The following is a 10,747-nucleotide window of genomic DNA, read 5'->3' on the forward strand; positions in this document are numbered from 1 at the left end:
GCGAGCGCGATTTGCCCCAGCGGTCGATATCGACTCTAACAAAAGTCTTCTAACTACTATGCTCACTAGCAACCGTTCACAGCACTCTCAGCGGTCTGAAAACGTCCCTATTGGGAAGGATGGTCATTCTGTGATGGAAACCCGTAAACGGGAGGTGTTCATGGACCTCAGCAACACTTCAAACTTTCTGCCTCCTCACACTGGTGAGTCTCGTCTTGGGGATGATTCTGCCTGGTTTTGCAGGATGACGACAGGCGCTGCCTCACGAGGTAAAGCACGTTTGGGTGATGATGACGATGATACTATTATGCAGGGCACTACACCGGCTAGAATAGAGTCCATGAGCCCAGTCATTGACTGGAAGGACACCATCCCACCAGAGGATCGTCAAGTGATTTTTACTCAGGAATTTATCCCTCCTGTGAGGGACGATTTTCAGGATCTCGGAGACCCTCAGTTCGTGGCGGAATATGTGAATCCAATCTTCATCAATATGAATGGCGTTGAACAGAAGTAGGCCGACTTGATCGTCCCTTAAGGAAAGTATCTTCTCTCCGCTTCAGATACAGGCAGGCTAATGACTACATGCAGAGGACCCAGAATGATATCACTCAGCGTATGCGTGCAGTGCTGATCGATTGGTTGGTGGAGGTACATTGGAAATTCAAGTTGGTTCCTGAGACGCTTTACTTGACGGTAGCTATAGATGGTGCTCCTCTCGGTTGATGACTTTGTGTGTTTTCAGGTTAACTTAATTGATCGCTACCTTGAGCAGTGTCCAAATCTCCCACGTACACGACTGCAGTTGGTTGGTGTTACTTGTTTATTGATTGCTTCTAAGTGAGTCGAAGTTGGTTGAGGAGTGGTATGAGAAGAAGATGGTGTTTTCTGTCAGATATGAGGATATATATGCTCCCGAGATGAAGGACATAGTCAGTATATGCGACCGGACTTATCAACGTCACGAAGTGATGCAGATGGAAGTTGACATTCTCAACACGCTTGGGTAAGTGTCTCTTCTCTCGTATAGTGTTGTATTGGTGTTTGTTTTAGATTCTGCATCACTACACCGTCGCCTATGTTCTTCCTGTTAAGATATGCTAAGGTTATGGAGGCCGATGAGAAGCACTTCTTCTTGGCCCAGTATTGTCTGGAGCTTGCATTACCAGAGTAAGTTGCTTTCTCTCTGTTTAGTGTCGCTTTATAATATATATGTTATATTAAATTGCGTATATATTTTCATGTTCTTTTATATCGCAACTTGATTATGGTTATCATTTCCATTGAGTCGTGCGTATGATATTATATTCATTTCGATCAGGTATAATATGCTGAAGTATTCCGCAAGTCAGTTGGCGGCGGGCGCCTTGTATTTATCCAACAAGTTGTTGAGGAAGTCGACAGCGTGGCCCCCACATGTGGCCGTACATTGTCCTACCACTGAGCACGACGTGAAGGTGGTGGCGAAGGACCTATGTGCATTATTGCAAGTGGCTACGAATGAGGATTATTCAGGGACGCAACTCAAAGCTGTTAAGAAGAAGTTCCAACTCTCTAAGTAAGTGGGGTTGGCAGGATTGGAATTGTGTCTTATGTGTTGATGTGTTGAATGATTAATTGTGTGATAATTTTTGTGGATTCCTACGTGTTAATTATGCGAATTTTCGCATAAGTTGTTCGAAAATGCGAATGGATTTAATTTCATTCGTTATTGTTTTCAGGTTCCGGAGTGTATCCCGTATGGTGCTCGGATGAAGATTAAAGCCAAAGTGCTTATAGTGTACAATACTGATTTATCACGCAAGAAATTGTCTATGATTTTGAAGACTACCGTCCTGAGGAATACCAGTTGTTGGACGACGACGTTTATTCGTGTGTAAAATGAAGCCCCGTGGTTATTATCGTCGTATGTGATGATCGTTTGCCCGATTCAATTAGTTTCGTATGCTGCTGTAAGCAGGCAATGCATGACCTATGCTAGTGAGGGAAATGATACTTTCTGATGACAGTATTGTGTTGGAAATGGTCATGTTGGGTTTTCTCAGTGGGTTCGATTTCACTGTTGATTTCTGAGCACATGTTATTATCATGGTTATATTGGTTTAAAGTGTCTGTTGTGTTATGAGAGTTGGGGGATATATGTGGACGATGTGCGTTTGTTATTGTTAGTAATATTGCGGATTTGCACACAGCTGCATATCCAATCGACACGCACTGTATTTTCATGCAACTTTCGCATTATCAATTGTTTCAGTTGTGTTTCTAATGAAATCGTCTTTCCTCGAGCCGTCTTCTTTCGCCTTGAATGAGCCGTTATTGATGATATCTGACGCCTTTTTCACTTTTGAGGATTGCGATTGGATTGTGGAACTGTTCCTTAAACAGTTTGAAGGTTGTAGTATGGGGTTATCTTTCGTTAGTGTGGTGAACCTATGGCGTCACGTGTCTTGAAACTCGACATAAGAGGCGCAATATAACTAAAGAGGTGCACGCATACACATATGTTGTCTCTATCGTAGACTACAACACGGAGGTCGAAACTTTAGGCCCCGGACTTGTCATCACTCATACATCCACTCCACGAGTGTGAACACCGAGGATGACTCGACGCCAGCATAAATCCTCTCGTATGCTCCAAGTGTGAGGAAAATGGAAAGTAAGGAGTGTCATGCACTGTATGTCATCTCCTGTTTCTTCGTGTGCGGTATCCTTCGGACCAGGCGTAGTTGTCAGTATAATACTTGCATTATTAGGGTATAGCCGCGGGTTGGAGAGAACCCTGAGGAATCACCAGCGGTGAATTACTCCACCTACTGCGATTTACCACGATCTTCCACTGTGTTGTTGTTGACGATGAATGCCATCTCATCTCATATCAACTATCTGTATAATGCCTTACGTTACACACAACAAAGTGATTGTGGATTTGTTTGCACGTTGTGTTTACTTTTGTATCCTACCGTTTATGAAATCGATTCTGTGTTCTCTCTATTGCATTTACTCCTCACGCGGTGATAGTCGTTGAGCCCTCTGGCAAGCACAGGAGTCGGCTATTGTATGTGTAAGAGCGATCAACCACTAGGCCTATACGGCTTGGCAATCAGATACAGCTCAGAATACGACTTCAGCATGTTTTCAACATGAGTACGCCCACGAATTCTAGTGTACACTCTACCAAATTCTAGAGAAGGGCTTATACGATAACATGGCGGATTTACTCGTAATAGTCTCGCCAGTTATTGACACTTGTGGAATGCACATCGTGTAATACACTTGTCGTGTATTACACGATGAGTGCAGAAATAATATGCTTATGCTCAACTACATGGTGACAGTATGAGAATTCTAAGGAAAGTCTCATGTGTACTTTTCTACACTACACCATATATAGTTTCCTCGCTGATTATACGAGTCAGGGTAGGAGTGTACAGAAACCAACAATAATTTCCGAAAATTTCCTCAAAAATTATCGCCGAAATATGCACATATATTCCCACACTCTCCACTTCAACACAACTCGTGTTATATATTCTTGCATGTCCATGCATGATTAAACAATGGTTTAACAGCATCTTCATCACTTCAACGACCATCAAAGCCAAAGATATTAACTTTGCCTCGGAGCCCCGCCACAACCAGTCGAGCCGAGTCGAATGCACAAGCCAACATATAATCCTGAAGAAACCAACTTGAAATGATGGCCACTTTAAAGGCCAATTCAACTGATTTTATGAGAGACCAATATGGGAGTTTTATTCTTTCTATGTGAAGTGGCATATTACTCGACGTGAAAAACGCGATATGAAGTGAATTGAAAATACATCGCGAATTCCACCGGACCAACCACACCATATCACGTGAAACATATCACGTGTTTTACGCGTTATTCACTACTCACAAGAGTTTTTCGCGAAATGAAATTCAAAATATGTTTTTCATATCACGGGTTATTCTTTAATGGAGTTTCACGCGTTTTACGTGAAGTCGGTGAAAAACGCGGCCTGTAGTAGTCGTAAAATATGTTTTTAACTAGTGTTTTTCATATCACTAGGGTGAAACTCCAATGTATTATGATATCGTATATTATTAAAAAATCTCACATCTTCACTATGAACCTCAGAAGGCCCTCGCTTCGAATCGTCCCTCTCCAGACTTGACACGAGAACTCGCCCGTCCAACCCACAAGATACCAACCGATACCGCCCATCAGAGCAAAACCTTGTCAATAGGCGAGGACCTGCTATGAAAAAAAAGCGCGCGCCCAGTTGATCGATTATTATATAACCGACTCTGATGCCGTTGTTGCAGTGGACTTCCACAACGCCTTAGATCAAATATCTTCACCGCTTTGTCGCTTGCTCGAACCTGTGAGATTTCTATGAACACCGCAAATATGTCGGAAATACCCGAAAAATGATTCTCAACTGATAAAAATACAATGGAGTTTCACCCACGTAAAGTGGTGTAAAACTCCGTGAAAAACGCGATTTACAGGAATATGTTTTCACTAGTGTTTTCCATATCACGGCTGGTGAAACTCCAATGTACTGTCCAGAAATAGCTATAATATCTTTTTTCGTCCTATTACTACGAAAAAGTAAAAATTCATCAAAAAGTTTCGAACCTCCCCTTCAATAGCAAGTTCGACACGCATCCAAATGCGGTACTTTATAGCAACAGAACGCATCACCAAATACTTACGAATAAAACATTCGTAAATTTCACTAATGCTGGCAGCAATCGATACATTCTACTTCCATAAAAGCGCTCGCCCTTCTAATCGATTTCAACTCACCATATGCGAACCTTGCCCACCATCTGCTTCGACACACATACACCAATCGTTCATCTCGCATCTACCAACCTGGCTAAAGAGCTCCCAAGTGTACTTGAAAAATGTCCACAGACCTCAGTGACGCGGCTACCCAGTCGGGTATCGTAAACTCGCCAGGAAGAGTCCTTTCGCCCAGCGATGACCACATGAGCATCCACTCTAGACACACTCGTGAACTGCTTCTTTATCCGCATAGAGGGCTGCGAAAAAGAATTATCCTCCAATTCGTCACGCGCCACAAAATTACCTCCTCGCCTTCCCGAGTGGGAGGTGGAGATGACCATATGCATTTGTCAACTGCTGTAGTGTCCCAAACACGACCGTAACCATCCGACCCGACAGAAGCGAGCTTCGAGCCTGGATAAAGACACTCCATACCACACCTCCCTGAACATACCACCTTCCATATGGCATACCGATGTGGCCGCCCCTCCTCTATGACCAACCCAGCTCGCTGCAGCTCCTTGGTTGTCGAGCCGCCATATCGTAAGCCCACCATCTGCATCAAAAACGATATTTTTGAAATCGGAATAAAACCTCTTCGCATTCTGGAGAAAAACTCAACGACAAGATCAACAACGTATGTTATGATACGTATCTTGCACGCACGAACATAAGATACCACCACATAGAAACAAGCGAATTTGAATTGAGATGGTATTGATTTCAATATCAATCCAGACAACAGCAATCAACCGTCACGCGCCACGAAATTCCCACATTACCAGCATAAGCCCCAGCAGCATAACCATCAGAAAACGGCAGACATGCAAGAGCAGCAACAGCCTTCGTAGGAAAGGCCGCATCTGAACACACATATACTCAGTGTGGTAAAATTTGCGCATTGTTAACCACATGTGTTGGTGGCAATATGAAACCTCTGAGGAAAATTTGGAGAATCCTTGTTACTGTTATGTCCCTTTTTGTGCGATCGCTCTACGATATGCAATCCATTCAGATTGTGATAAGCTAAGCTAGATATTTCCGTGTTTGCAATCATAGATGAATTGTTATTAAATCTCTTATCAACTCCTTCATTACCATGTCGAGTTCACCTTCACTAGGTTCACAACATTTCTTTCTATACACTAATCGTATATATGCTCCTAATTCGTATATAAAATCCTATGATTAGTGAGGAAAAATTTGAGCTCAGGTGAGGAAGGCCAACATTTTTTACAGCACTGCACATACTACTCTAATTTCGCGACGATTTCTCGAATCTCTACTTGTGAGAAACACATGCAATCTAATTTTCACACTAAAAACTCGGCTACAGCGCGACAACATACCCGTTTCTAACGGCCGTATTAAATCCGACCGAGGCTTGGCCACCGCAGTGAACCCCTCCCGAGACGGATCGTTTTCGTTCAGATCATACACTAGTATACGCCCGGTTCGACACGCAGCCAATGCTGATGTGGAAAACGTCTGAGAGCGTTGAGGAATTGCAAGATTGCAAGATTGTCCAAGATACCTTCAAATCCAATATTGGTGCTGATCGCGAATCCCTTTTTCGCTCCACGTACTGACCGCGACTAAACCTGAAGTCTTAAATTAGGGGGTGATGCGTTGAGGTTCACCGAGGAAAGCCTATAATCGTTCACTAAGAGCGCGAGGAAAACCATATTTGTGAAAAATTTACGCATTTTTGAGGGCGAGCGTTTATTTAGTCAAACCCAACACTAGCCACGAAATACCCACCCGCACTGAAGTGCTGTACGTAATGACAGTTACCGTTTTTACGCGCTAACCCAAAAAGTGCGTGAAAAACTCCGTTTTTCACTTTTCCCACGAGAGATGTCTCAATTTTTCTCACATACAGAGCGAACGATTATCGCTACACCGAGCGTTTCCTTAGAATCATGATCATCGAAAATCCCTATTGCCCACGCCTCACGCTGAATAACTGTAAATTACCATATACACCGACATTTCAAAGCTGATGGTAACCTCATAGAGCATGACAGATGAACGAAACTAGCGCGGTTTTCCGAGGTATCCGGATCGATCCCTGGCTACGACATTTTCCCCCTCACCTCTTTTCAACTGAATGTCGTCGTCGATAAATGTCCCGCCAAACCGCCGTGCCTCCATGAGCGTGTCTGAGCCTTGGGACGCATCTCCACACCGTTTCGCCACCAAGTGAAAACATTTCTCAATCGATTCTAATTCGGTTAACTTAATACGTAAAATTCGTTCGAAAGTGATTACAAAAAAGTGAGAAAATATGCACATGTGTTGGTGACAATATGAAGATTCTGAAGAAAAATTCGGAAAATTCTTGTTGGTTTTCCTAATCTCCAACCTCAGCTAATCTCCTAATCCCTCACTGATTTGGCTGAGTCATTTCACGAGCCGTGATATGAAAAACAAACTACACGACTACTGCATATCACCGCGAATATCGCGTTTTTCACCGAGTTTTACACCACTTCACGTAAAACGAATAAAACTTCCATTAAACAGAAATAAAATCAACCCGGAAATTACCGTTTATTTCTCGCAGTCGGAGATGAATCATTCGGGTGAAAGCCGCGCGCCTCACAATGACGTTTCCACAGCCACTCTGAGCGTAACGCGGCACTCCAATGTTTGCACACCTACACTGCATAATTTCGTGGCGAGTGACGGTTGGTGCTACCTGAGTATAGATGTAATATTCATTGACTGAATACGATGAGAGAATTGAGTCGGCCAAGATGTGCTCTGGGAGGTCGGCGGCGAGACCTGACCAACGATCGAAGAAAAAACTGGTAAAATTTACATAATTTTTTCCAGAAGTTGTGTTTTTTTACGAAATTATGGTAGAAAATTTTCATGAACTCACCAATAAATTAGGAAATAAACGAGTGATATTTTCAAACTGATAATTCGTGTTCATATCCAAGGATTTTCCAACATGCATATTTATTCATCACCATCAGAAGTCAACAACAGCGTTTACCAAAATTTCCATATTGTCACCGACATATGTGAATATCTCCCTCCACCGAAGTTGGTCGTTTATAACTGTATACACGTTTATTGGAATAAACTCTCCCAACTATAACCGTCTCGAAAACGAGACGATGAACGCCCGGGTAAACTACAAAATCCAAGGAGGTTTGTCGCTCGCTATCAGCAGTTCGGTTTCTGGTTGCCTTGTCGGGTTTCGGGTGGGGTTTCGGGTTTACCCTTCAAACTTGTCTTTCTTGGATTTTGTATAAAATACATGGGTGATATTATCACCCAGTGACAGTGTATATAATGTATGTGTGTAATATATGTTGGCTTTCCTTAGCTGACCCTAGGAGTTTCCTCACTAATTATAGGAGTTTATATACAAAGTAGAGTAGAAATGTACAGGAATTAACCAAAATTTCCTCAGAATTCCAATATTGTCACCAACATATGTGGTTGACCATGTGCATATTTTTCCACGCTGTCCAGTGAATGCCTTCAAGTGGAGTCCACAGAAAAAAACGTCTCCTTCGAAAATTAATATATAAAAACCAAAAGAGAATAAGTCGAATTTAAAAGTATAATACCCGTTGTGGTAAAATATGCAAATGGTCAACCACATGTGTTGATAACTTTTGTGGAAATTTTGGGAGGAAATTCTCATTGGTTTCTGTACACTTCTACCCGAATTTGCATGTAAACTTTTATAAATAGTTCGAAGAATCCTGAGCTCAGCTGATAAAAGCGAACATATATCCCAACACCAGTAATAACTCACTCTTCGTTCGATTCAAGTCGGTCTCCATGTTAATTCCATCGGGCCGCATTCAATATAAATCGATCACTAGGGCGCGCGCGGTTGCCCTTTGAGGACTTGCGCTTGAGTCCGGCCGTTTTCCAAGATACCTTCCTTGGAGTTGCTAAACGGAGTCGTTCTGGTACTGAGTTTATCAACGTTATGGCCGATCAACTCACTGAAGAGCAAATCGCCGAGTTCAAGGAGGCGTTCTCGCTGTTCGACAAGGACGGTGATGGAACTATCACTACCAAGGAACTTGGCACTGTGATGCGGTAACGTCGTCTTACCACGCCTTTTTATGTTATATTCGTTTTCAGATCTCTAGGACAGAACCCGACAGAGGCCGAGTTGCAGGATATGATCAACGAGGTCGATGCTGATGGAAACGGTAGGCGTCTTGGTGGTTGTTGGTGGAAGGCTTATGAACAGGCACGATCGACTTCCCGGAGTTTCTGTCGTTGATGGCGCGTAAAATGAAAGACACCGACACCGAAGAGGAACTCATCGAAGCTTTCAAGGTGACGTGTGGTGGACTTCATGAAGATTGAGAGCCCTGGTTTGCAGGTGTTCGATCGTGATGGAAATGGATTCATCTCCGCTGCCGAGCTGCGTCACGTTATGACCAATCTCGGCGAGAAACTCACCGATGAGGAAGTAGGTTCATAAACCTGAACTGGTGTTCATTCCTGTATAGGTCGATGAGATGATTCGCGAGGCTGATGTTGACGGTGATGGACAAATTAATTACGAGGAGTTTGTGTGAGTCGGCGTCTGCCTCTCAACTGGATGATTTCCGCTGCTTCTCAGTCGTATGATGATGGCGAAGTAAAGGCTAGCAATGCTCTTGTCAAGGGGTGTTTATACTTGTGTTTTATGAATTGCTTTTTGGGATGCGTTCATCAGCGAGTTGGGCTCAGTGGGAGACTTCTGGTCAATTCGACGTTAGGCTGCTGGAATAGCAGAAATAGTGTGGCAAAATACGCGCATGGTCAACTGCATGTCTCGGTGAGGAAATTTTGGTAAATTATCATCCTCCCAAAGTCGTGTATAAACTTCTTTATTCAGTACTCCTGAGCAAAGCGATCATACACACCCCCCCACCCACCGAGTACAGACAATACCACCGTTGATCGAACCATGAATACTAAAGTGAACTCCGAATCGAAAAAAGTCGACTAAGGTGGAAGCGCAATATAGTTTACAATCGATCTAGCCTGTGGTGTGAGTCCAATTAGTCGGTGGTGCTCTGCTGGAAAAATGCCAAAACCATTCTCGAGCTTAATTAATCAAGTGGTTGGCATCGTGTTGACGATGCCTGTGGAGTTACTGAGATGAATTTCATCACCTCGAAATGGCGTCGTTCTCCTGCTACTATACCGGACCGTTTCGTTTCTATTGTGCCCCCGTTGTGTCTGTGGCATACAGCTTGCAGTATCTCTAGGCTGTGATGATAATGTATTCGTGATTATCTCATAGAACTATTAGAACTCCTATATTGCTTACCTCGAGTCCAGTAACATTAGAATCGAACCCGAATGGAATCTCGAAAATCTTTTTCGAGACCCTCGACTCTGTTTGGGACCGTGTTGACTTGATCTAGTGACTTCAAAGCTAACCACTTTGTCGTTCGCGTGGGGAATATCTCAACAACGTTTTTCAGCGTTGGTACGCTGTATTACTGTATCTTCCATCATGCATTGACTATATACAGCACGTTTGATAATAGACAATAATTATAAAGAATTGTCGTCGATTTCCATCATTTTTACCACAATCCTTGACATCTGTTTCTCTGTGCTGTTGATCCGCTAGAAAATCGCAACGATAACAATTGTTATCCACATAGGAGTTTCACCCGTTTTACGAGAAGTGGTGTAAAACGCGATATGCGGTAGTCGAAGAGAAATATGTTATTCACTAGTATTGTTCATACCACGGCTCGTGAAACTCCACAATATTGTCTCCATCTGACAGATCTTACTAGATCGTTTCCTAGGGAGGTTGTCTCGCCCTGTAGACAACATTCCCTCGAACCGACCAAACTTAGAGTAACACAAACTTTATCGAATTGATTGAGATTTATTAAATTACAACATACAAATCTCGTAAGCTATACGGTAAGATGTCGAAGGGACAGATCGGCACACGCTGCCATTATAAAAGAGAGCTAC

At 43.0% G+C, this 10,747-nt stretch overlaps 3 protein-coding genes across 3 annotated transcripts; 2 read left to right on the forward strand and 1 right to left on the reverse strand.

The window, feature by feature from the left end:
* Positions 1 to 244: 244 nt before the first annotated feature.
* Pmar_PMAR021410 (mitotic cyclin-CYC2, putative) lies at positions 245 to 1,562 on the forward strand (the record flags this gene model as incomplete). The annotated part of the gene is made up of 6 exons (XM_002779089.1): positions 245 to 513; positions 564 to 696; positions 746 to 840; positions 896 to 1,006; positions 1,054 to 1,170; positions 1,322 to 1,562. The coding sequence occupies 6 exons, from the start codon at positions 245 to 247 to the stop codon at positions 1,560 to 1,562; spliced, it is 966 nt and encodes a 321-aa protein (XP_002779135.1).
* A 2,020-nt stretch (positions 1,563 to 3,582) lies between these two features.
* Pmar_PMAR021411 (hypothetical protein) lies at positions 3,583 to 6,931 on the reverse strand (the record flags this gene model as incomplete). The annotated part of the gene is made up of 9 exons (XM_002779090.1): positions 3,583 to 3,675; positions 4,101 to 4,237; positions 4,290 to 4,365; positions 4,796 to 4,864; positions 4,909 to 5,034; positions 5,082 to 5,191; positions 5,235 to 5,333; positions 5,560 to 5,640; positions 6,874 to 6,931. The coding sequence occupies 9 exons, from the start codon at positions 6,929 to 6,931 to the stop codon at positions 3,583 to 3,585; spliced, it is 849 nt and encodes a 282-aa protein (XP_002779136.1).
* Positions 6,932 to 8,735: 1,804 nt separating this feature from the next.
* Positions 8,736 to 9,405, forward strand: Pmar_PMAR021412 (calmodulin, putative; the record flags this gene model as incomplete). The annotated part of the gene is made up of 6 exons (XM_002779091.1): positions 8,736 to 8,848; positions 8,894 to 8,964; positions 9,006 to 9,094; positions 9,141 to 9,230; positions 9,271 to 9,335; positions 9,384 to 9,405. The coding sequence occupies 6 exons, from the start codon at positions 8,736 to 8,738 to the stop codon at positions 9,403 to 9,405; spliced, it is 450 nt and encodes a 149-aa protein (XP_002779137.1).
* Between the last annotated feature and the right edge of the window lie 1,342 nt (positions 9,406 to 10,747).

Source organism: Perkinsus marinus (genome assembly GCF_000006405.1).
Source record: "Perkinsus marinus ATCC 50983 genomic scaffold scf_1104296947810, whole genome shotgun sequence".
Classification (NCBI taxonomy): domain Eukaryota; phylum Perkinsozoa; order Perkinsida; family Perkinsidae; genus Perkinsus; species Perkinsus marinus.